The sequence below is a fragment of the Botryllus schlosseri genome, chromosome 2 (genome assembly GCF_051294905.1).
Source record: "Botryllus schlosseri isolate E-star chromosome 2, Bs_hap1, whole genome shotgun sequence".
Taxonomy (NCBI): Eukaryota; Metazoa; Chordata; class Ascidiacea; order Stolidobranchia; family Styelidae; genus Botryllus; species Botryllus schlosseri.
Window position 1 is genome coordinate 5,401,057 of NC_137237.1, and position 26,861 is coordinate 5,427,917.

General features: G+C 40.3%; 2 protein-coding genes across 4 annotated transcripts in view; one reads left to right on the plus strand and one right to left on the minus strand.

Moving 5' to 3' along the window:
• LOC145433148 (uncharacterized) overlaps nucleotides 1-1,934 on the plus strand; it is a 16,560-nt gene extending 14,626 nt beyond the window's left edge. The window contains exon 13 of the mRNA XM_080310100.1: nucleotides 1,781-1,934. Coding sequence (XP_080166226.1) covers nucleotides 1,781-1,824 — 44 coding nt within the window. The 3' untranslated portion in view covers nucleotides 1,825-1,934. The remainder of the gene's footprint in view (nucleotides 1-1,780) is intronic.
• On the minus strand, nucleotides 1,903-25,204 carry LOC145433147 (uncharacterized). 3 transcript variants are annotated; one of them, XM_080310098.1, is made up of 28 exons: nucleotides 25,064-25,204; nucleotides 21,521-21,611; nucleotides 20,691-20,763; nucleotides 20,527-20,632; nucleotides 20,343-20,466; nucleotides 19,111-19,458; nucleotides 18,277-18,487; nucleotides 17,345-17,433; nucleotides 17,214-17,279; nucleotides 15,971-16,017; nucleotides 15,823-15,917; nucleotides 15,640-15,744; nucleotides 15,518-15,580; nucleotides 15,101-15,287; nucleotides 13,909-14,030; nucleotides 13,726-13,843; nucleotides 12,905-13,012; nucleotides 12,369-12,494; nucleotides 12,217-12,314; nucleotides 11,054-11,186; nucleotides 8,326-8,484; nucleotides 7,311-7,538; nucleotides 7,051-7,254; nucleotides 6,610-6,821; nucleotides 4,295-4,497; nucleotides 3,632-3,685; nucleotides 3,151-3,264; nucleotides 1,903-2,457 (listed from the first exon to the last, which is right to left on the minus strand). In XM_080310098.1, the coding sequence occupies exons 1-28, from the start codon at nucleotides 25,070-25,072 to the stop codon at nucleotides 2,177-2,179; spliced, it is 3,774 nt and encodes a 1,257-aa protein (XP_080166224.1). In that variant the 5' UTR covers nucleotides 25,073-25,204; the 3' UTR covers nucleotides 1,903-2,176. The 3 variants fall into 3 exon arrangements, with proteins under 3 accessions (XP_080166224.1, XP_080166225.1, XP_080166223.1); XM_080310099.1 differs by lacking the exon at nucleotides 25,064-25,204 and adding an exon at nucleotides 22,234-22,377; XM_080310097.1 differs by lacking the exon at nucleotides 25,064-25,204 and adding an exon at nucleotides 21,838-22,084.
• Nucleotides 25,205-26,861: the final 1,657 nt, after the last annotated feature.

Here is a 26,861-nt window from a genome sequence, read left to right on the forward strand (position 1 = left end):
TGCTGCCTAACCGACGGACCGCGGTCCCAATGCAGAGGTTTTCAGTGTTTAACCGGACGTTATATGTCTCAGTATTTACTTGCTTTTTTACCAAAAAACAAAATCCGTTATCGTCGATTTGCAGAAAAACAACCATTATAACATGATTTCTAAGCAAAACAAAATGATTATAATGATGAATTCCTGCGAACCTGTATGACCGTTATTGTACGAGTCGGGTGTGTGACTAGACCTCCGCTGAACCCCGGTTAGGTATCACTGCTCTGAAGAAATAGCTGGAAGATGATGTTTGCCATTCCTGAAAATAAGTTCTGGTGCAATGATTATATCCAGGGTCGTAACTGCCGCACCCCAAACCCCCCAATTAGGGGGGGGGGTGGCGAGCTCGAAGGGGGCCCAAAATTATTTCGTGAATTAGCATAAATTATAGAGTATTTTTTGAAAATTGATGCAACTTTTTCAAAAAAATTTCGCGATTTTAAGTTGTCAAATATCTTGATTATTGGGTACTCTTCCCCCAAGAAAAAATACGCAAGATTTATACAAATGGGCATATCAGCGTTGGCCATTACCGCGCCATGACGCACCAATACATATAAAGTTTTAGGCCATGTAACATTCGACTCCAAGAAGTGTGCCAGAACGATCGGCAGCTAGAAAACCTTGGCCGAAAAGGACTGCCTTTATGCTGACCGAAAACTTCGTTATATATACAGAATACGTAGGTTTAATTGTCCATAGGCGCCTAAATGACTGGCGCCGAATGTTCCTGTCTTGGCAATCTGAACCTCACAAGACAAATACCATCCGGCAGGGAAAAATTATATGCCAGTGAAGAATTATCAATCTGAAATCGTGTGATCTTTTAGTTTAGTACGTTTGGGCAATTCTATATTTTTTGATATAGCAGCCAGGAGGTCACTAAATAACATCATGTAACGAAGTCATACCAAAGGGTCCGCCGCCCAAAGATGTTCAATTACTATTCACGGGCTCTACAGTTTCAAAGACACCACATTCAGCTCTACCGGTAAATCTGATTACGTGAGCAGAGAGGACAAGAAATTGATAGCAAGATATATGCAATTCCCGATCTTAGTGACCGATTCAGTCATGAACTATATAATTTTCCTTCCGCTTCACGCGTTTAGGCGAGAAAAGCTGACTCACTAAACGGACATCCAATGCAGATGACTAGTAGCGGTAAAGAGCGGAGGGCCTCAGGGGGTCTGGAGGCGAAGCCCCCAGAAGTACGATTTAACACCATGTGGGGGGGGGGGTTACGAAGTGCTGTTACGGCAATGATTATATCAACCATTTTTTGCTCACTACCCAATAAATTAGTTAAAATTGGCGTGAGCCAATTAACGTTCAATAGAAGACGCCAAGTTTCGAAAACATAATAAATTGATCAAATGTATATTCTCTCAAATCCAACGGAAGTGTTATTGCTGTATTGTGTCCCAAGACATTCTATTCTTGGTGCCGACTACGGAGTAGGCACTGAGCAGCGTATGTCAGTTGCGACGCCAAACCTGTTGCGCGGTTTGAATTTCATGATCAACAGGGGCGAAAATGCTTACTACCATTAGGTCATACTCATAGTGACGTGATTTCTGATATCATTTAATACCTGACCAATGACCATATATGCTCCTTTGCCTACTGAAAACAACATGATGCGCTGTCGCCATGGCTCATGGGCTGAAAACCCCTTCCCTTGCGTCATATTTTGATGCGAATGGTTATTATGTATCATTAATCCTCGTCAACTGTGCAGACGCCACAGGATTCCTCGAGAAGATGAAAATGACCATCTCCTAGAACGCTGCGTGGTCCGAAGACCCTGGATAGTTTCAACTGCTCAAGTCTCGCTCGTCAGATATTGTACAAATTTTCTTGAAAAAAGTTTTAATAAATGTGCTGTAATTAAACTTTGGTGTACCACGTGAAGAAATAGCGTAACGAAGAACTACACAGCGTTAGATCACAGGACTGCAGTTAAGTCCTCTACCGAACACTGTCTGACTATAGAACACAAACCTAAGGATAGATACGCATACGCAACTCCAGTTGTTACTTGAATGAACAGTGTAAAAGCGTCGTTTTTGTCGGACCTTGTGACCTATTGCGTCGCCGCAATTGCGTATCTATCCGTAGGTCGGTAATTTAAAGTCTAACTCAACAGCTCGCATTTGAGCTGCGTCAACAGCTCTAGCGACTTTGACGTCGCGTCGGTCGAGATCCGCGAATCGGATGAAGATTTCGAGTCCGGATTTTCTTTTCCACAAGCGGGGCGATTGTCGCTACATTTGCTTGAAGCCGGCGTCGATTGCGACTTGAAACCCAACGGCATTGGCGACAAGGTCGATCCACTCGCGAACCCTGGCACGACGGAGGACGCTTGCTGGATTCCGTATTTCCTCAGGACGCGGTCGATGACATCGTCACCCGATTCTGTGAGCAGAAACTCGGACGTAACAACTCTGCTCGAATGTGATTCGAGCACTAACTCTAACGATTCAAGTAGTTAAGGATGATCTATTCGAACAGCGAAAAAACTCCTCACAATGCCAAATTTTAGGCTGATTTTGAGGGGTTCAAGGACGACGAGCTAAACATCATTTAGATTTTCGTAATCAGCTTTCGATTGATATCAAGTTATCAAATTTCGCCGCTCGGCAGGACAGTCTAAATAAATGGTGCCGTAAATTGCTTTTGGTCAAATGGAAATAATGACGTAACCAAATCGCAGTGAGCCGTGAAATTTGTTTGTGTCCACACCATTGTAGGACACGATGATGGAATCCTCAAGTCCTTGATTGGTCGTACCGCACCACACGATACATGCAGTGCAAAGTTACGCACGTTAGTAGAAACCCCACATCTGTGATGTCTTGAACAACTCGCATCATTTTCAGTGCAATGAAACAGCCATGGTCAAAAAAATACCATACCATCTTCAATGCGATATAGAAGTGGCATTACGTTCTTTGCAGTGGATCATAAAAGGGACGTATTTGACCTTTCCACATCTTTACCGATATCACTTCACAATGAGCGATACTCGAGTAATTGACTCGAAGCCTTATACTAGATGGAAAATCGAATTACTCAGGCACTCAATTTTCCATAGCCCTAGCTAATTACCTTGATTGTCGCGTTCCGAGTCTGCGCGTGGCGATTTCGGAGGCTTGGAAGGGGGATCTTCAGCATATTTCGCTTGTGGAAATACGACACCCAGCCTTGGTTTTGTTTTTGGCTCTTAAAAATGGATAGCTCGTTAATCGGAGATATTTGAAGAGCGTGTTGGAGGTCCAGAACTTCAGAATACAATTGAATAATATATTCATATAGAAATAAACCCGAATATTTTCGGCTGACACTTGTCAGGGGTAGTCGTCAGCAACAACTAGTAGAGAATTGAAAAAAGCATTGTATATCAACGCAAACAATCATATCGAAAAGATACCATATTTGGTGATAGGATTGTTGATGTACAACGTTCTTTTCAATTCTCTACTAGTTGCTGACGATTACCCCCGACTAGTGTCAGCCGAAAATATTCAGGATAATTATAATATAAATATATTATTTAATCGAAGGTAGGAAAAGACTTCATGGGTCTTACGTTTTCTTTGCTCCGTTTGATCTGCGTCTTCGTCGTTCATTCTGGCTGACAGACCTGCGACAAGCGAACAAGGTCATAAAGTGCTTAATGGTGTGCAGAAGTGGTCGAAGCAGTCATTGCTAGTATTCAAGAAGTAGTAACGTCTCAATTTCGACCCAAGTAGAGTAAAATGGAAGTATTCTAGGCCTAGTTTTCCCTAAAAACGGAAAACTGTCAGCTAGAATCAGAACGATAAAAACTTGCGAATGCAGTCCATGACTTCATATATACACGAAAATTTTTGTTTTGATAGTATTTTCCACTGCAGAAGCCTTAAAACCTCGATCGGTTGTATCGTAGCGTACGAAACATGTAATACAAACCACAAAGCTACAAACGTTAGTGTGAACGACACATCTGTGAAGTTGTGATCAAATTACAGCATTGTCACAAGGTGTAATGAAACCGGCTTGGTCGAAAAAATGCCTAGTATTGTTTATTGTAATGCAGAACTCGGATTGTATTCTTTGTGGTTGCATAAAAGGTAAATACTGTAACTTCCTTTCAAGATCATTCATACTGTCGTGACGTTATAATCAGCAACGGCACCATAACGAAATCTCAGTGTCCGACAATGCCTGCTCTCGTGGCCGCAACATATATCTCTCCCATTCGATATTTTACCTTTGTCAGCATTTTCCTTGGCGTCGCGAAGCTGCGGGTGCGATGTTATGTGAGCTATCACTGTATTTGAGGCGTCCGATTCGCCCAGCGCGGATATGGCGCGAACATGGACGCGGTACTCCGTCGAATGCCTCAATCCTTCCAGCAAAGCCCGCGACTTTTCCCCGCCTACCATGCCTTTTGGGTGTCCGTTCACGTAGATTCTGAACGAGGCACAATCAGTATACAATGTAATAATAATAAATAGGGCGATTTTTTTGACCTTAAAAACAGGAGATTTTGACCTAAAAATTAGAATTTTTACATTCTTTGACCTTGAAAATCTTAATTTTGACGAAATTTGACCTAACCTATGCCAATTAGGTGTTTTCCCACATAATGTTAGAATGGTACTACTTATCTTTGTTTAGGGTTGGAACTGTCTGCCCTTACGAAGTAGTTTCGTCTGAAAGAAAACCTTTTTTGCCTCAAAGACTGACAAATTTTTATGCGAAAAAACTTTATTACGAAATCTGACCCTATGAAGAATTCCAGCAGTCTACGCATTATGGTAGAAATTATTTAAAAAATTTGTAGTTCAACGAAAGATAGTTTTCTACAGAAAGTGTCTGTCCTTACTAAGTAGCTTGCCAAGAATGGAGAAATAACGTTCAACAGCAGCAGTTGTTGGCTGACAACACGGAAGTTGTGCGTAAACTGCTGGCGCCAAACCGTAGTTGCTTCATTCTGGCAATGGTGTCTACATCACAATTTTTCATCATGCGGTTCTTGATATAAGAACCATGCAATGCCCATGCAGTCTTGCTTCAGTTAGGATGTTGCGGAACGTCGAGCGTAACACCATGTCAACCTATCTGTTTCATTTGAATGTTTATGATTCACAATGAGCAGACAATGGGCCGTCTGTCTACAACGGTAGGCCTATAAAGTAGGCTACAAGCTGTAAAATGTCAAATGATAAGCTCATCGACAATGCAAAATGTACGATACAAACAAATTGCAGGTTGCAAAAAAGTTTTAACTTTGTAAAATATTTTGACCTAATTCTGACTTTTTTTGACATGTCGAAAAAAATCGCCCTAATAATAATATATTGATATGGAAATAAATCCGAATATTATCGACCGACACTCGTCAGGGGTAATCGTCAGCGACTAGTGGAGAATTGTAAAGAATTTTATACATCAACGATTCTATCACTAAATATGACAGGGACGGCATAGAAAGTTTAGAAATTGAGGCCAACAGATGGCTTACTGCACTATTTTTACACATAAACTCAGACAATTGGAGAATTAAACTAATTAGAGCCAAAATTCCCGTAATCTAATGGTAATCTAAAATGCTTCTATGCTAATTCCAGTTCTAATCTAGTGTCTGGTTTCCTGTAAATGTTACAGAACAGAAGAACTGAATAGAGCGAAACGAGCTTGGCTCTGATTTCATGTGTACGGCGCTTGATTACGTTGCATTTTGATCTAATTAGGGATCTTAATCAATTACTAGGTTTTTGCAAATTCAGCAATTCTGATCTAATTTGGAAATTTTATTTTATTCAATTTTCTAGTTGTCCAAGTCTGTATACTAGGGTCGTTCAAAAGTCACTTTTTTCCCCGGATTCCGGGCTTCACTGCTTAAATTCTCGGGCTGTCTAAAAAAGGCTGCATACCAAATTTGGCTCAATTCCAACCGGCAGTCAGTTGAAATTTTATATTTATTAAAAATATTTTCAAATTGTACAGTCAAACCCATGGAATTGTTGAGTTTGCGCACAAAAACGACGCAAAAGAAATTTTTGACGCAATTCCAACACAAAGAAGCGAAGTTACTTGAGTTTTACATCGGTAATTCAGGGATTACCCACCATTCAAAACTATTTTTGCAAAACCATAACTTTCAAACGCAACGACTTCGCTTCTACCGGTCGGAAGTGAGCAAAAATTGTTCTGCATCGTTATTTTAGCCAACAAACTCATGGGATTGACAGTAAAATTTGAAAAAAAGATTTTTTTTTTTACTGAATTCAAAAATTTCAATTGGCTCTGCTGCGGTTTGTACTGGTTTGAATTAAGCCAAATTTGGTGTCCATCGTGTTTTTAGGCCACCTGACAATTTAATCAGTGAATGCCCGGAATCCGAAAACAAAAGTTAATTTTGAACAACCCCACTGTACACACACACTCCTCTTATTGGCACAAACTAAGTTGGCGGATTTTGATTAAACTTCGACTCCAGTACACACAAATGAAACAATGAATGGTCACTCCAACACAACCAATTACAATATAATTTTCGAATTTCACAATCCATCCTACCTGTATCCGACAATCTTCTCCACTTTGGCCTCTTGGCCGTGTTTATCGTACATTTTCGACGGGTGCCAACGCAATATCACGCTGCTGTGTCCAGAGGAATTGGCTACCTCGCTTACCCCGGCCCGCAAGGCATGGGGTGGCGTAGGCACGCCCGGCATAGGGGCCGACGCAGGGTCTCTGGGGGTTTGACGCCTCATCACGAGTCTCATCGCCTGCAATTGTAACACGGCGATGCAAAGAGTTGGATAGTGAATGATGGTAGGGAACGGAAATTTTGTTTCTATTCTACTTCAACAGTATTTTGACGTTGAAATACTAAATTTTGCATACTTTATATTGTCAACATGTCAAATGAAGTATATTTTGGAAATTTGACACCACACGACTGACGCATACAGTCGATCACTTTTCGCACCTCGACTCTTCAGAATAGAGACTTACCTTTTGATTTTTTCTTCTCTGCCCGGGAAGGATGTTCAACTTGTGAACGAGCTCCGGGTTATTAACAAACATTTCTCGGACTCCAAACACTTTCGGAGGCGAAGTCTTCTTGAGTTTGGTCTCCGACGATGCGATACCCTCCATTAGTTTCTCGTGAGGAGTTAGCGTGTCAGGCGCCGGCAAAGACAGGGTCCTCCGCGAAGCCTGTAACACAAAACAAATCATAAATAAATCGCAACCCCCCAATCGCGACAACTTACCGGTTTCAGCCTGGACCTCCATTCCTCGGAATTGATGTCGGGAAGCACCATTTCTTTGAACTTCTTTTTGGCCACCATCTCCTGCTCCTTGGAAATCTCCCTGGCCAATTTCTTTCGACTCGCGTTCCCCGACTTGGCGAGCGTCATCGCGTCTTCCACTTCCGCGAACAGCGACGAGCACACGCACAGCGAGTTGACCCGAGTCTTGGCGTGACGGTCTTCGCAAAACTGGAAAAGAGCACATGCTCGCGAGTTTGCGGATTCGGTTAACTTTACCACCGACCATTGTTATGTTGCGTCATGTCACATGTCATATCGAGTCACAGTGTATTTTGACTTGAGCCAAGTCAAGTCGCTCGAATTTTGGGGTGACTCGGCTCAAGTAAAGTTCTTTTGGTGTGTTGAATAGCATATTCATATTGAAATTATCCCGAATATTTTCGGCTTACGCTCGTCAGGGGTAATCGTCAGTAGATAGTTGGAAAGAACATTGTATATCAAGAATCATATCACAAAATATGACTATCATGAAATTTTGAGTATTTGGGGCAAAGAAAGCGCTTTAAGCTAAATGGTAAACTCCTTCAAACTCCTTCTGTCGACACAGACTTGGTCGGCGTATTTTGATACAAATCGACTTCAAGGCACACAAATGAAAAGGTGGACGACCTCTCCAGACGACGCGAAATCTGTCGTCTCTGTAATTTTTCGCACAAGCAGAATTATACAATTGATTAGTATATTCGTATTGAAATGAACCTGAATATTTTCGGCTGACACTCGTCAGGGGTAATCGTCAGCAACTAGTAGAGAATTTAAAAGAACAGCGTATAACAACAATCGTAGCACAAAATATGACGTCACCAGCACGAAATGTCGAATACGAGAGCGTTCAATGTACTATTTTTAGATGATACACGAAATCTTTTTGACACAGCCTTGGCTGGTGTATTTCGATAAATTTGACAAGCAAAATTTTGACAAGTGTACCACCCCGTTACAGTGACATACTCACCGATATTACTTGGTCGATATCCGCCCTTTTTTCGACGTCGTCCTGCGACATATCGACCAGAAGCGACTCCAGCTCGTCTGACAGTTGCGGGGCTTCGTCTGCGCTCATTTCCCAATCAGCTGCTGACCAGAGCACCACCGACAAGCTGAACACCGACGACTGAAACCAAGATATTATGTGTAAAGTTAGTTGTCCGAAAGCTGTTGGTCTTTGCATTGATGCAGACCGAGTTGTCCCTGAAGTAGCTTAACAGGCGTGACGGCTTTGTAGTCGCTCAAACGAGAGAGTGACATAAGAATAGACATTGCGTAATTATTATGCAATTATCATAGTATGCACAATGCGTAGAATGTAGGGTTACCATCAGTGTTGCCAACTCCGGATGGAAGAAAATCGCTAAAACTGGTGTCAAAAATCGCTAGATGTCGCCAAATATTGAGAAAAAAGCGCTAAAAAATAGCGCTAAATCTACATTCATTGCTAAAGGTGTTAAATTGAACCATTATTTCAATGCATTCTTCTCAGCTATATTTCAGTCGTCTGGGGCCAAAGTCACTTACCATATTTTTAGTTCATAATACGTAATATAGTCATCTCTAAGCGGGACAAAACGAGTAGTGCATTTCGATAAAGCAGATCGCTTTGCGCAATGATCGCTATACGTGACTGCTGACCAGGTTTGCAGGCATAACCGCGGAAATGCGCTTGACTTCTTTTCTAAACTGTGTTGGAGTACTTGAACACGACATGCGACTTGACACACTTATACACGACATGCGACTTGACCCGACACTACACGACATGAACCGGGTTTGCCAGCCGCTATAAGTAGAGACATTGAGAAAATAATCTGAGGACCAGCCCGGGGTATGAAATGTAATTAATCTAGTCCTGAACCAAAGCCAGTGTCACACTGATTCCGACAACACGAACTAAATTCTTGTCAAGACAATGGAACGACCTCAAAGCAGCCCCCAAAGTCTGAAAATCGGCATTGATCAGAACAATCGCTGGACGAAATTGGTCATTGTTATATTCAATGTGTTGCAGCGGTGCCATTGTTGGAGCAATGCCGGTTCTCAAACCTTTGCCGGCTCTCAAACCTTGAGGGCTATTTCGGGGTGCATGGTTCCATTGTCCGGACGAGACCCCACTTCGTATTCTCGAAATCACCGCGAAAACTATCTTTCGATCATGGCCAATTATATTAAATTTCAGCGCTCAGGTCGCCAGATGTAGCACTGCCAATTATGCTACTCAGCAAGAAGAGACACTCTTTGCCCATGCGTAACCGCGAGGAGTTGCGTATCTCTACTATCCAAAGTCACTCAACTATGACAAATCGTCCGAACGTATTTTCATGGAGCAAGAAATGTTCCACAACTTGATGTTATGTCAGCCAAAACTTATCTTTATTGGTTATTTCCGGTAAAAAAAAGCGCTAAATAATCGCTAAATACTTTTTCAAAAATCGCTAGATTCATCGCTAGGCGCTAGATCCATATTTTTTGGCGCTAAACCGGATGAAAAATCGCTAGATCTAGCGCTAAAATCGCTAAATTGGCAACACTGGTTACCATACGTCCTCTTTTAAGAGGATTTGTCCTCTTTTTTGACTTTTTTGAAAGTGTCCTCGGAGGACGCCCTCTAGTCCTCTTTTTTGAAAATTTAGGTCAGATTTAGAGCAAATTGCGAGTGATATGCCGTAAATTAGGACAGAAGTGACGCTCCGGCGGGTATTTCGGACTGAAAAACGGTGATTTTAGCTCTGGGCGGAAAAAAGATCTTTTTTTTTTTTTAGTCATCCACCTAGCAATGCGGAAAGAAAAACGGTATTTTGAGCTCTGAGCGGAAGAGATGACCTTTTTTTTTTTTAGCCAACCGATCACAAAGTGGGAAAAATTCACGGGTTTTTGAGAATTCTTCTCTGGTTTTGCAAGACTCAAATTTCTGAAAAAGTGTCCTCTTTTTAGATTTTCAAAATATGGTAAGCCTGGTAGAATGTGGTATTGTAAGCTTCATAACAGATATAGCGGCGTTAACTTAAGACCATATTATGTTGCCAGCAACTAGCAACTGTAACCACTTGCGAATTTTCAGTGAGATTGGCCGAGTGGCGGTGCCGCTAAAGCCAGGCACCGTGGTGGGCAAAGTCGTCACTCTGGCACGAGCCATCAAACCCCCAAATCAGGTGTTCTTGCCTACCAAAAAATGCACGAAATTCTTAATGGTAAGATAGAGATACCATATGTGCTCTTTTAAGAGGATTTGTCCTGTTTTTTCATTAAATCAAAAAGGTTCCCCGAGGATGCCCATATACCCTTTGTTTTCGCAATTCGCAATTCTTTTTTGAGTGTAAGGCGACTATACAGAGATGACCAATAGAGGTCGACGCCTCCATAAAATACACGTGATAATTAGCTTTATCTGGAACTGGCAAATAAAAAGGTCCACTGTCCGCGGATGCCAGATTCGAGGTTTTTTTTAGTCAATCTACCGGGTGATCAGCATTTTCACCATATTTTATAACATATTTCCCTCTTTTTGTAACTTGAAGAAAGTGTCCTCTATTTGGACCTTAAATATGGTAACCCTATGTAAGGTAACAATTGATGCATAAATATGATTGGCACAGGTTGCGTCCATGACTGCTGCTATATCCCCTAATGCAGTGCTATTCAAAGGTTTGGTTACAAAAGTACAATTAAATAAAACACGCACTGATTACCTTGACAGTCGCCGGATGCCTTTTGTCGAGCACTTCCGGAGCGAGATACATATCGTCAACTTCCTCCGAGTTGGTGTCTTTGAACTCAACGCGGCCGTCTTTCCGCAAAAACGCGTTCTCCAGTGCAAGATATCTGAGAAATGGTTAGCAGTGTTGATTTAGGAGGTATTGTATGTAGACAGGGTTACCATACCGTGTTTATTTTTCAGATTTGTCCTTATTTCGAAGTGCTGTGTCTCAAAAAAAAAACGCACCATCCTTATTTCTAAGATTTGTCCTTATTTTGAAGTGCGGTGTCTCAAAAAAAACCACACCAGCCTTATTTCTAAGATTTGTCCTTATTTTGTCTTAGTTTTCGACACTGAGATCGTGACTATGATTAGACGAAAGTGATGACCATTTTTTAGCCATCATCTTACCACAAAGGGGTGTGAGTAGATGATATCAGGTGGCGATTGTACACTTTTTTAGTCACCAGTTCACAAATTTCACGATTAAACTACTGGTTTTTGGTTGACGATAGTAACCCTGCAGGTAGGTCTGATTATTCAAAATTTCATGCCGGTGACGTCATATATTGCGATACGATTGTGAACATACAATGTTCTTTCCAATTCTCTACTAGTTGCTGACGATTATCTCCGACCAGTGTCAGCCGAAAATATTCGGGTTCATTTCAATATGAATACACTATTCAACCGTAGGGTAATATTTTTTTAACAAACAAGATACTTTCAATATTTCATTTACACTACACGAAACCTTGGTTATCTGGATCTCGGCATCGAAAAACATGTTGCTAATATTCACGGAGAGCCCTTGCTGTCAAGTAATGATAGAACCTCACAGTGGTCTCAAAGCGCTACGAAATGGTGATGGTCCAGAAAGAAGAAATTAATTCGGATGGCGTGTAAGTGGCAACATTTTGCGGCCGCGTAAAGGTACATACTCGAGCTTTTAAATTCATTAATACTGTTACAAAGTCATATTAGGCGGTACTGGGATATTCGATTCGAAGCTTAATACTCGGCTCGGAGTTGAATCCCCAGCCGATAATTGCATGGTTGAAAGTTTGTATAAATTTACATTAGCACGGATCATCACCAGGCTACAAGTTACGTCAGGAACATATTTACAAATATAGATTTGTGTAAACGACTCACTTTTTTACTGGCTTATTCTTTATGAAGTGCCCGGCCTGCTCACAAATAGCCCACAGCTCGTTCTCCGACAGCGCGGATTTCAGTATCGAGAGAGCGTTCTGTGAAGGCACTGTAAGTAATTGGAATTTCACAATAGAAACGGAGTGTTTCACCTTTAACGATATCCTGGGCACGTCGCCTCGGGCACTAAGAGCTGGCTCAGGAGCGGACTGTAATGTCTCAATCCTTTCGATTTCGGCCAGCTTCTGGTCGGGCGACACTACTGATGCGTCCTGAAGCTGAAATTGATAAGCAATTTTGATGTTGATGGTGGTAAGTGGAAATAAGACATGGGACCAGCACCATTACAAATACACGAAACAGATTGAATAAAATCTGTAAATATAACCTTTCCCAATGACAAAAGTAGAAACATTTTGTTTTATCAATATCCCAAGAGCTTCTTGGAGGTACATAGCTGCAATATACAATTGAATAATATATTCATATTGAAATAAACCCAAATATTTTCGGGTGACACTCGTCAGGGGTTATCGTCAGCAACTAGTAGAGAATTGGAAATATATTGAATATATTTTGCGATACGATTGTTGATATGCAATGTTCTTTCCAATTCTCTACTACGATTACCCCTGAAGAGTGTCAGTCGAAAACGTTCGCCTGATGAAAACGAAGAGGAGTAACTTACAACTTGGCTATCAGACGCCAATTTCAGTTCGTCCTGCTCGGAAGCGTTAAATCCGACCGGGGCCATCTTTTCCGTGAACGAAAGCATTGCTTCTTGCAATTGCATAACCTTTGAAAACGAGCGCATGTGTTAACAAAACAGTTCCGACACCTGATCAGAATTAGCGGTCGCTTGTTACCCTAATCCTAACCATCACCTAACCCGAATATATTAATGCATATATACAATATACATATTCGGCGCTAGACTGTTGATAAACATAGTCCTTTTGAATTCTCTACTAGTTGCTGGCGACTACCTGTGACAAGTGTCAGCGTAAAATATTGGGTTTACTTCAATAGGAATATAAGAAGAGCTTCTTGGAGTTAGAGGTATAGAAATTAACTGTACAATTGAACAAAATATTCATATTGAAATGAACCTGAATATTTTCGGCTGACACTCGTCAGGGGTAATCGTCAGCAACTAGTAAAGAATTGGAAAGAACATTGTATATCAACAATCGTATCATAAAATATGACGTCACCAGCATGAAATTTAGAATTTAAGAGAGCGTTCAATGTACCATTTTTAGATGGTACACGAACTCCTTTTGTTGACACAGCCTTGGCTGGTTTATTTTGACGAAAGTTGACTGCAAGGCATGCGGTGTGCTCATAGGCTATTCAGTGAAATTTTCATTTTAGAATATATTAATACAATATTGATGCATCACTATCATAATAATAACAGTTATTACATTTCTAAATACCAAATTCAACATGCCGAATTTATCAAGTGCGGTATATCATAATGCACTGATAACCGCGATCTCCAGTTACCTGTTCTTGCAAGACGTCGATGGTCTCTCTCATTTTCACGTTTTCTTTACGAACGAGAGACGAATCGCCTACTTTTCCCTGCCCGGGTTCTTCTTCCGCAGAACTATGTGCCGGATTCCTACACGGAAACCAGAAACGCTCGGTGAAAAATCGACAACGGAGCCAACCGGAAATAAAACTCACCCCTCTCCGTCAGTGACCAGGGTGCCTCTGCCTTCGTCTGTGTCCTCCGCGGCTTGATCGCGTTTGCATTCCGTAACAGGCTTCTCGTCTCGGACTTCTTTCCAAGACGCGTCAGCAATTTTCTAAGAATAATGCCTTATCAACGCGATAATGCACGCGAGATCGAACAAAATTTTCGAAAAATGTTACTAAAAAGTGGGCAGTCCTTCAAAACTTTATTTTCTGTGAGCACAACTCTTTAAAAATTCAAGAGATACGTTAATTCACTTGGATTAAAAATTCACCGAGACACAAATGTAATAATCGCATAATTTTCCGAGTAGATTTGCGACAGGGGTTCCCGACCAGCCCTTTTCATGATAACATTTGATAAAATTTATCATCTCCAAAAACACTAGAACAGCAAACTAATTCCCTATCCAGATATTATCAGAGAAAAAATAAGCTCAAACATCACATTAACTGAATATGCCATAACTAATTAATGTATTGTTTGTGTATTATCATGACTCGAAACGAAATTTTCAAGTCAATTTCAAGTCATCAAGTAATCGGTATCGACATGTGTGAGCAACCAGTCATGTAACTGTTGTACACAGCCTCGTAAGTCAGTAAGTCACAAATAAATTGCCCCGAAACGAAGTGATTAAAGCTTTCGTTGTAGTATAGGCTACTACTAGTACAGTTCTACCAATAGTTCAGTGCTTTCGGCTCGGTGCTAATCTTAACGAACCCCTTGCATAATTTCAATCGGATAGATATATAGTGTTATACATCTATATTGCTCGTCAACAATTGGCACAGGCTTAAAGTGTGGGTAGGTGGGTGATGGATTGTGTACTGCATCATATCAATTGGTTTCAACTTTCTGAAGTTTTATGTTTTGTTTTCTATTTGTCGGACAGTTACCGACGTGGCCTAGTAGTTTTACGTATATGCGAATCGTACAATGCCCCGTTGAATGTGTAATTAACCCGATATTCGCAACTCGATTAACAATTAATACTAAATCAATCTGTACTTCAACTGTCTTGCAAGATGCAATGGCTTGAATCTTGCCTCTAACTTTGTGACTTGACTTGACTCGAGTCAAAATATACAATGACTCGAAGGTATTGACTTGATCCCAACACTGGCCGAAGCTATATGTATGGAACCTACACCACAGCACAGACAAAGCAGCCTCTCTTACTTTCGGTGGAGCTGCTTTTTCGTCGGAAGAATCCGCAGAGTCCGAATCCTCGTCGTAATTCAAGGCGCCGCTCTCAGACAAACGTCGCGGAGAATTTGTTCGCAACACGCTGGCTTGAGAGGACGGATTCTTCGCGTTCGCCTTCTTAACGTTACGTCTCGGAGAGCTCGACTTACTCCTCGGTCGCCTTGTAACAAAGGAGCTCATAGCAGTCGGCGTTGGTACTCAAGTAGCGAGTAAAGAAGCAAAACCGTAAATTTCTATTCGTCACAAGCAGCAGCAGAGATATCTAAGACACGTCAAAACTAATTGCAGTAGGAAACAAAATTTACACGAATTCTTAAGAAAAAGCACTGTTTTGACATATCACTGCATTAAACAATCCGTTCTGCAAGTCATGAATATATTTCAACTTACCGGTCAGACCTTTTCCGACTTCTGTCGTCGACTTTATCGTCACCTGTTCGTTTCTGGACCATCCTAGAAATCCACCCGATACAATGACATGAGTGTGCTCTCAAAATTTCATTACATCATACCGTAACTGCGACCAGATATATCGAATCGCTTCCGTTTGCAAGTCTCTCATTTTCTTCTCGGTATCCAGACGATCTTTCAAACTTTGCACTTCGTGACATAACACGCTGCGTTACGTTTGAAACGTATTCAATCGCGGACTTGTTAAAAAATGGCGATATCACGACACAAATCGTTTTGAATACCTTATGTATTGTTCCGCTCTTCTGGACCTCAATTCCTGACGAATCTCCACCACTTTAGGGTCTAGTTTCCTCGTCTTATACCCTCTCCATATTGCCTGCGATATTCGTTCATTAGAAGACTGTCACATATAGTAACGAGTGATCTTACTTGAATTTTAGTGGCCGCTTGTACGTGTTTCAAATCGACAGGCAGCTCTGATAACAGATAAACATCATTACACAGGTCGAAATTAAGGTTAAAATTAATAATGCGAGTCAAGTGTGGAGAGATGATTTCGTGAGTACTGAAATTATACGTTCCTTGCCAGTAAAAGTTGATTTATCATCGAAAGTTATAGTTTTGAAGTGGTTGTATTTTCCACTGTGGTTGACTTGAAAATCCGTGGTGGGTTGCACTTATTTCTCACAGGAGTTGCGGTAAAAAGTTGCACTTAATTTTCACAAAAGTTGCACTAAAAAGTTGCATTTGTGGGCAAGTTCCTTGAAATTATGAGGGTATGAGATACCCGAATCGCTCCGTATGCAAGGCACTGTAGCAAAACTTAATGTCGGTGACTTCAACAAAATCAACAGCCTGAAAAAATTGACTTGGTGAAATATAATTTTCGGCAGTCTGGCCTGAATGTCCGTCAAACCAGAAAGGACCTCAAATCTAAACGGCAGTGAAATAATCAAGCGGCCTATTTACATATAGTGTCAAATATTTCCAGTAAAAAGTCGGTTGCGCAAAAAATCGAAAAAACTAGCAAAAAGTACTGCGTCATGATAGGCGATACTCGAATTCGAGCAGAAGCTTAAAAACTCAACTCGGAATCAAATACCGCAGGGACTCGATTTTGATCAGGCCTAGTCGGACATAAAGAAGAAGAGATTATACTTAGGGGAAGAGTTTGCAACTTTTTTTTACAGCTTCCGCCAGCTTCCTAAATACTCGTGTGATATGTAGAATGCTGCTTTAAGCTGTTCGAAGGAATCTTATAGTTCAACTTTTGTCCATTTTTTTTTTACATGCAACATTTTGCAACTTTGTAGATTTTGGTGATGTACACGGCCAAATTCAACTGAAATTCAGTAAAATAGCACTGAAGTAACGCTCTTACGGGTATTTCGGGAGCTGAGCCGGAAAGTTGACCTTTTTTTTTAGTCAATCAATAGAGAATGCGGACGGAAAACTGTATTTCGGAAGTGGAGCTGAGAAGTTGACCTTTTTTTTTAGTCAACCGAGCAAAATGTGGTCTTTTAGCGCAACTTTTTGTGAAAAAATAAATGCAACATTTTACTGCAACTTTTTTCAAAAATAAATGCAACTTTCCACGGATTTAACTGCAACAAAAACTTGCTCTAATTATGACCAAAGTGGAAGTAACCATATCATGTTCAATATTGATTACCTTTCTTTTGCTCTGTTGGAAGTTTAGGCAAGGCGTCTTTCGGGCTACGACGTACAGGCACCGGTACTGGAACAAACCCGACAAAACGACATTATCAAATGTGAATTTCAACGAAGAATTCAGCCACTCACTCATCGTGCCGTGCCGTTTTTGATTGGCTTCCACGTTACACTGTATCTTCGACGGCTGCTTGGTCACGCTGGTTTTTGGCCTGCCTTTACTGCAACAATTATGGTAATCAGTTATAACAATGAAGCAGATATAAGCTATAGCTTATCAGTTTGTTAATAATATAGACCTTCATCGATTCAATATTCTGAATGATTGTAACGTAAAAACTAAAAATAACCGTTTAAAGGACTTGCAGCTAACTGCCATCCAAATCTATCAAGTGCGAACGTACAAACACAAGCTTTTATTAGAAGAGCTTCTTGGAGGTACCACTGAATAGTATATTAATATTGAATATTTTCGGCTGACACTCGTCAGCCCGACGTCACTCGTTCAATTCTCTACTAGTTGCTGACGATTGCCTCTGACGAGTGTCAGCCGAAAATATTAGGGTTCATTTCACAATGACTAAGCTTCTATTAGCTATTATTAAACAAATTCTATCATTAGATAATACTACCACACCCGCCTATAGGTCTAATACCACTTACTTTGCTGAAATAATGGTTGTCAACATGTGAACATGTGAACCAATGAAAAACACCACCAAAACTATCCCAACCCTGAAATTGACCCTTACATCTATCGTAACCCCAACCCTAACCTAATCCTAATCTGACCCTAACCTGAAATTCAACCTGCATGCTCAAGTGTTAGATGCCCAATTGTCGCATGCTATTATGTAGCATGCTTAATACATTAAAATTGAGATTAATCCAACTTATGTTTCTGCACCATGTCATAATATAGAGTTCATGGCCTACTTTGGAGTTAGCGTACGTCACAACGGTGCGATGATATGGCCTACAACTCGTTTATGAACAGCAAATGTACAATAATTACAGCTGTGTTGAAACATGTACTACCGCAAATAAAGTCAGAATAATCTTACCTTGATGTTGGTTTCGGTGTAGGATACGGCACGACGGAATTGTGACTTCGTCGCAAGTAAGGCCTGGGATAAGGTTTCGGAGGAGGGCAGTCCGAGTCTTGGTCCTGTTTTTCACCGTAAAGAGACTTTTTCAAGCCATCGTCGAGAGGTTTGATCGGTCTCATGTCGTACTCCTCGTACTTGGTAGGCAACGAGCAATCCAATTTCGAGTCTACGGCGAATAGGCAAGCGCAAATTCAGTTGCAAGAGGATTAGAGCAGTACTTTTCAAGCGCAGGCCCGCGCACCAGCGATGGTTAGTGTCAAATATACTGCCAACCAGCCATACCAACAGACAACAATATCATAGCTCGATTGCAAAATGCAAAAAGTTGAAGGGTTGGGAATTAAAGAAATGAAAGATAAAATTTTAAATTGATTCGAGAGACTCTTGGAGGTACAGAACTTCAACATCCAATTGATCAATACATATTGAAATAAAATCTGATTTTCCCACATTATGTCGTAGCCTATTAGCTAGCCTACAACTAGTTCAAGACCAGTTGTACATGAAAGCTGAAAATCTAAATTTTCGTCAAATCTGGACAGTACCATTTAGAGACATTTGGCAGTGTAAGAGAGGCTGCAAAAAGCAAAGTTCGCAGTTCTTTCAAAAGAAACTAAACAATCAGCCTTTAACGCCTCGCAGAAACTACAATAGAACCACACATAACATGTGTATCGTGAGAAAGGCAGCAGCAAAAAAACATCATCGAATCAAAGATTCCAATGTTGGCCTTTGAGTTGTGTGCCGAAAAGGTAGAGAACCACTGAATTAGATAGAACATCCGCTCACCATCGCAAGGATGCAGAGGTTGAAAATCCGTGCTGTTCACCAACGTGTTCATTTCCGAACGTCGCAACGAAGCAGGCGAGGGCGTAAAATTTGCGGAAGCCGGCGCGTACACATTTTGAAATCCGGTCGAGTTCTCCAGAGAATCTCGCTCGGCTGGGCTGAGAGGATACTTTTTCGTGTACGCCCGCGCGACGATTGGATCGTAAACGTAACAGTATTTGTCGCCGCCGCCAGAAAAATCTGCGGTGCGGCGCAAATGCTCATTTGATGTGCGAATGGGGATATCAGATTTTCGGAAACCGTTATCGTGTGACCTGGATCCCTTTGGAATGTACGACACGTCGTTGCCTGAAAGGAAGAACAGCGGAGTGCAATTAGCCGGATTCAGTCAGTGGTCAGTATCTAAGTACTTCAACTTTTATGGAGTAATCCAAGCGGGTTTCGACGGCTTTCACTCCTTAACTCAAGTGTTTATGATTTTACATCACTTCCACCTCTACCTAACAGATTTAAGCGGGGTTTAATGACTTGAGTCATGATTTTTTGGTGACTCGACTTGACTCAAGTCATTTTCTCAAATGCGTAAAATGACTCGACTTGAGTCAATTTGTACATTGACGAAATTGACTCGACTTGTTCTCAAGTCATTGTGCATGACTCGAATCAAGTCATATGACTCATGACTAGGACGGCCAAGACAGTCATGTCATTGTAACTTCTAGGAATAGTAAAGTCACCATATGATTGGTATTTCGTCTATTAGTCCTGATACTTGGAAAATAGAGCCAGAAATTGTTAAGACTGAGGAAGATTACGATATGATGAATGCAAGCCATTCTATATCACTCGAGCAGAGTTCATTCACTTGGACTCGGACTTGACTCGAGTCAAAACTATAAAAGTGAGATTGACTTGTGACTCGGAACCTTGTGGCTTGTGACCAGCTGTGTAATTAGTCAATATGCATCACGGACATACATCTTGCAGCTTTTCGAAAAGTACTCACCTTCGATCAACTGCTAGACGTATGCGACCTCACGAACGAATCTACTTCTAGCAACTAATTGTTCTGGTAATTTTCATACTTTCATTATCTACTTCCACTTGAAATAATTTCGACATGTCTTGCAAATATCAACTCGTAATGGAGCGGCGATTTATGTCGTGACTTCTACTTAATACCAACGCTGACTACTTTGACAACCTCTGTGTGGCACACAAACCGACCGCACCTGGAATGAATTCAGAATTTGAAGTCAACAGTCCCGACTCTGCATGGTCGCCTGAACCGTTTTCCGCATGAAGACCATTGTTCTTTAGCGCCGTTGAATGCTCCGCACCTTTACCCGAACAGCTCTGCAATGTGACAACCCGGTTATATTAATTTACAGGGACATAACGATGGCAATGCAGTACCATAGAATCATCCGAGCCGACTTGAGAGCCCAACCACGCGTGAACTCTTCTGCGTTTCTCTTTTCCCGATACGCGCGCGTTCACGGGGAACACGGGCGAGGTTGACCTGCGTCACAAAGACTCGCGTTGCAGTGATTTCACAAAATTGATCGTAAATTTCTAACCCGTTATCGCCGGATCCAGCCATTTTGAGATTGTTCCTGCCGTGCCGCGGGGAATATCCGAGCGATTTTGTTTCTGTACAAAATTTTGGTACCGGTTAGGTGTTTGCTAGTAGTGCTAGTAGTAGTTTGCTAGTAACTTTTTCTTCAAATTTAACTGACTTTTAGGTTAGCTAAAAAACACTGCACAACAAATTTGGCTCAATTTCAACTTGTCGTAGCAAAACTACAGGAGTTGGAAAATTTTTTGTATAATAAATAATAATTAAAGAATTTGCCACCATAAACAGTTATTTTATTAAAATCCAAAATTTTGTGCTCCAGTAACTTCCCTTCTACTGGCCAGAATCGCGCCAAATTTCTTACAAATCGTGTTTTTAGACAACTGAACAATTTCACAGGATAGAAAGAGCAAAATCGGGGAAAAAACTTATTTTTATGTATTAAATTTCACATTTGTAACTCCTGTAGCTTAGCTGCTACACGTTGCAATTTAGCCAAATTTGGTGTACGGCTTTTTTTTCCAGCCAACCTAACAATTTTATCGAATAGCCAGTAAATTTTGAACAAAAAAGTTATTGTTGAGCAACCCTCCACGCTTGTTAGTGGAAATCACATATCTGTGATGTGGTGATCAGCCCACAGCATTGTGACATAGTGTGATACAATAGGCATAGCCGAAAAATACCAAACAATCTATAATGTGATGTAGAGCTGACATTACGGTACATTCTTTTTAGACGCATAAAAAGTACATATTTCAAATTTCCACGTGTCATAACGTGTGATACTCAATACTCCCCTACTCTAATTACGTTAATAATAAATCGTACTCATTTTTTCTTGCTCTGCATGAAACTGATGTAGTTGTTCCTTCAGTCTTGCCCTGTCAACCCCTTTGCCGGAGTCATTGGCGAATCGCTCCTGAAATAAAGTAGAGTTTTACAGCAATACATATACATAAGTTTCAGCAAGGTCAAAGTTAACATTAGGCCTACTATATGCAACCACTGTCATAAACAATTACAGTACGACAATAGTGCTGTTGACCGGGCTTGCATTTTCTAAACTTGCACACCGTACTGGTTAAACCCCACAAAACCTGTATGTGTTTTACAATTAGAGAGATAATTTGTATGATGTGAATTACCCGACTTTGGTACTCTATCACACCGATTTGCATAGAAACTTTCGCAAACTCATCCAAAACATCCATATTCCGAGTGTGTCATACGCGAATGCCACGAATTTACAATAAACTACTTACTACTACTATGTGTAGACACAGTTAAATGGTCATTCAAGGGCTACTTGATATTACCAGTCAAGAGTGTCGTGAGAGATTAGTAACATCACTCACGGGGCTGTTGTATCAAGTGCGTAGGCTATTTCTATTCTAGATCACATTCACTACAACAACGGTTATCTTACTGATATAATTACGACACAATAGCCAATTAAATAATATTTGGACAACATCTTTCACGTGTATTCATAGAGAGAGTTATAATCATAAACTTTTTTACAATATAAATAAACTGCTCACCTGGTGTACCTATTTACAAAATAGCCTAGCCTCGTCTACCTACGGAATTCTCGCTCAGAAAGGCACAAGTAGTATCTTATCTAAACATTTATAATAATCTACAATGGAACGAGTGGCGTCGTGGAATTTAAAGAAGTTTAAATAATTTATTGATCATCGCTACGAGTAAGCTTCGCAAGCCGAGTTATTCGATAGGGAGTCCCTTTCAATCACAATGTTGTCACAATAGAAAGTTGAGCGTTCTTTACTCTCTAGTACAGTCTGTAGTAACTAATCAAAGGAACTAAGCCGGTTTATTAGGGGTGGCATAGGCTTAACACGTCCAATTAGTCAGTTACTGCATATTATTTGCTGTCAGTCCAAAGATCAAATTACCATCTGAGCCACACACACACACACAATCAATTTATTAATTGTGGTATTTAAATCAAGTTTGATTGTGGTCAACTTGACTTACATTGAAATTGCACCAGTAACATCACAGCGTCGATTCAAGTATATGAAATGACATACCTTCCTTCGCTACAATTATAGTGATTTAACATCAGGCTGCATACAAATTTCAAATAAAGAGAATGCCATTCTGATGATGCTTCAATACGGTACATATTTGATATTCATATTCATGACATTCATAATAAATTTTTGAAATTACCCATCATGGGAACTAGCTCTCACCATTTAACGATGATGCGATATGAAAGTTGGGTACATTTAAATCATTCCATTTATTTCATCTCAATCAGCATAAAATTGCAACTAAAATCATTGTAATGATTGTTCTAGGTAGGATGGTGGTAAATATCATTGCGCATCAAATTTTAATAATGTATGACCATCAAACATTGTCATTAGCTAGCACCTTAATGGTTCTTCAGATCCAGGCTCCGATCATTACTGATCGATTGATGCTTCGGTGGAATTCAAGCTCTATTTCAATATCATACAGCTGGTCAGTTCGCTAATAAATTAGTCTTCCATTATTTCAAAATGCTGAATGACTGTAATGTAAAAAATTAAAATAAACGTTGAAAGGACTCACTGGACTCAGAACTAGCTGGTATCTATGTCTATCAATTGGGAACTTACAAATGCACAGGTTTATATTAGAAATCACATCAAAAACTTACACACTATCTGTAGGCTTAGTACCATTCGGCTAAAATGGTATGACCATTTTCCCCAATCCCCAGTCATCAACGTGAGAAATAGACTCTTGAAGTGATGCATGTGGCAATATAAATTTAGGTTAATCTTCCATACAAGTGCTCACCATCTTGAGCAATTTTCCCTGTGACCATTCACCGGCCGTGTAACCCGTGAGTGACCTTCAATTGATGTTAGATTTGGAGGGTCACAAATATCTGTGTCCAGTGGATTAGGGTGAAACAGAGAACCACAACTCTAACTGGGTTCGTACAGGCACGAATATGTATGCCATGTACCGTACCAAGTGCCAAGCAGTAATTCTCACAGTCCCATATTATTGGGTAACACATAATCCGTAATTCTAACGGAAGTTAGTGACATGAGGTATCGTAAATTTCTCTATAATGTGAATGTATCAAAGTGGCAAAATCTTTCCATGTTGGATATTTTCCACTGTTAAGTGATATGTTGTTGTTATGAAGTTTCACACCTGTGGGTAAAACCAAAAACGCTGGAACCCAGATCTGTACTATGGTGCATCAAATCAGTGAATTATTTGCTGCTGCTTGCCATTGCATACGTCATTTTAAATCTAAACTTTGACTACGACATCTCTGCACAAATTAAGGGACGGTAACTATAACTAACTGACAGTTCAAAACTACAATATAGTATATGTGCTTCTGAGTTTGACTCCAACAAAGAGTCATTCTTCAGTATCAAATATTATGATATGTTACCCTGACCCTAATTTATATATTTGATAATTTCCGAATAGGGGAATATCATAATATGATATTATCATCAGGCGCGTAGAATTGAAGACAGCTCACCTCAACCCCCTTTTCATATTCGACTTTTAAAATCCCTTTCCTTTGTTTTGGAGAGATCACTCTACTTATTCATTATTCTGAATGCATTTGCAAGTTGTTCATACTCTTTCTACACAATGTTGTTGTTCACTGTGTTAACGACCTGAATCTTCACAATTAACCATTCGTCAAACTAAATTATGCACACACACTCAGTCATCAATAGCTCACCGAAATTTGTTTGTGAATCGCCTCTTCGTGAGCGAGCCATTATTCACATATCGGTAGGCCTAATTGAATAAAATCCATCTAAATCTATATTTTAATATACTGTAACTGGCATACGTTAATGTGTATAGAGACGTTAATCAAGCAAGATTATCTGATCCTTGTTGCATTGACATTTGCATATAGATTTACTCCGAATAATCTTTCAGAATTTAGAACATTGTCAGTTTTCAAAACATCTCTACTCTCCCCATTTTGTTGCACCTTTCCCTCCTTTTCTTGGCTACGCGCCTGTATGTCACTATCAACCATAGGTAGTTGGAGGTACAATCAATATGATAAGTGTTACGGTATCACATTCAGTCGCTCAAGTCAAAATTATCACGTAAATACAGGCTATTATACCTTTTACTGCATGCCGTTTTAGGTTATTCTGACTCCATAGATCTATATTCCCATTAAGCTTACAGTATCGCATTCTCTGCTGAGATGCAACCAGTAATGATGCACATCGGCCACTGCAAAATCCATGCACCTTTAGACTCCCGGTTGGAATGTGGTCAGAATTGCTTATATCGCAAAGGCAGGGGTAGAATCAGTTTATACTCTATTCATTTTACGTTATGTACTAAAAAACTTACTTCTTGCATCTTTAACGGTGTCTCATCAAGCCAAAGATCAATATCAGAGGATTACGCAAACCGAATCCGCCACTTACCACTGAATTAATCAGTTAACTTCAGTTAGCTCAGTTTGTTTTGAACTTTACCGGCTGAACCGAAGCGATTGATGGGTGACTGACCTTTGACATTGAATAATATCGATTATAGGCCTCGTTTGAGAATGAGAAGGGTCACTTCGAAATAGATGTTTAATCACCATCACGAGATAAAAAAGATAATTTATATGCTACAAGATTGGATAGAACCATATGGATCTTGACCATATTAAATCCAGACGGATCCCTAACGTTACAAGTCCAATGGCCCAGCCAAGGTGTGACTTTGTTCTCCATTTCCCAGGCGAAAATTAGCTAAACTGCCAAAGAAACATGCCTTCATAGGTAGGGTTACCATGTGTCCTCTTTTAAGAGGATTTGTCCTCTTTTTTAGATAAATTGAAAGTGTGCTCGAAGGACGCCAAAATGTCCTATTTTTTGAGAAGTTGTCATCTTTTTCTAGAAATGCGCTCAAAAACGGGACTCCGATGCAACGAGCGCCAGAGTTGGCAAGACAATCAACGAAAAATACAGCGCGAGCAGGGATGAGAAAGATGACCTTTTCTTCTTTTTTTTTCGGGAGTCGGGCAAGGTGATGACTTCTTTCAGTCACCACAGTACTATCATAGCAATTTACAACGTAGCTGCAACGTAGCTACGTTGTAAATTGCTATGGTACTATTATTGGTCGAAAATTTTTCAAAATCACCAGCTTTCTTTTCTGATATTAGAGTTTTCATAATTTTTGAAAAGTGTCCTCTTTTTCGAATCTCGAAATATGGTAATAGGTATAAATCTGATCTTGGATTATAACCTGAGTGATCTATTCTTTAACTTTCGATAATTTCAAACTGTATAATTTTTACTTTACCTTTACGTACCAATTTATCGCCTTACTACCGTAAGCATCGAATTTTGCGAGTTGATGAACTATACTATATCGCTTCGAAGTATCAAAACTTGTTCACAAATATTTTTCCAATAGTCTGCCTCCTGTGTTTGATGACTTTTTCATACCTGCGAAAAATGTCCATTCCCATCACACGAGATCCTCGTCAAAGGGAAATATCTACATACCCCCACCCAATAGCAACCTAACTAAGAGATCTATCGACTACTCGGGACCTATATCATCTGGAATGCATTACCACCACATATCCGTAATTGCCTTATAATAGATTGAAAAAAGACCTACTTGATCACCTCCTGTCGTTATACTACTAACACTGTTGCCCTACCTCGCCCAGACATTGCTTCATTGATCATTTGCTACCATCGTTTTATTTTTATTCTATTTTCCTTTTTTAACTAAACATTTTTTACAGCCATACTGTTCAGAGTCAAGTGTAGGCTACCTGTTTGATGCTGGTGTCATCAGACTAGATGACCTTCACGGTCTTATCGATCATTCCTATCTAATACCGAATACTGTGCATGCATATTTTCTGTACCACCATCACTGCCGTTTGTTATGGATTTTGGTTGGATGGAAATAAAGACTCTCTCTCTCTCTCTCTCTCTCTTACAAGATTGATGCTTACGAAATTGATGTCGCTAGTGGGCGACTACACATTTTGAATAGTCATTTGTCAGTGGTGAAAAGAAGAAACGGAGAGGTACAGGAGAATTGTTCCAAAAGTCGCACAGCTAAGTTTATAATAATCAAAGGTTCTCATATTTTTTAATATATATCTCATGTGATATCGGCAACTTTCAGGTTT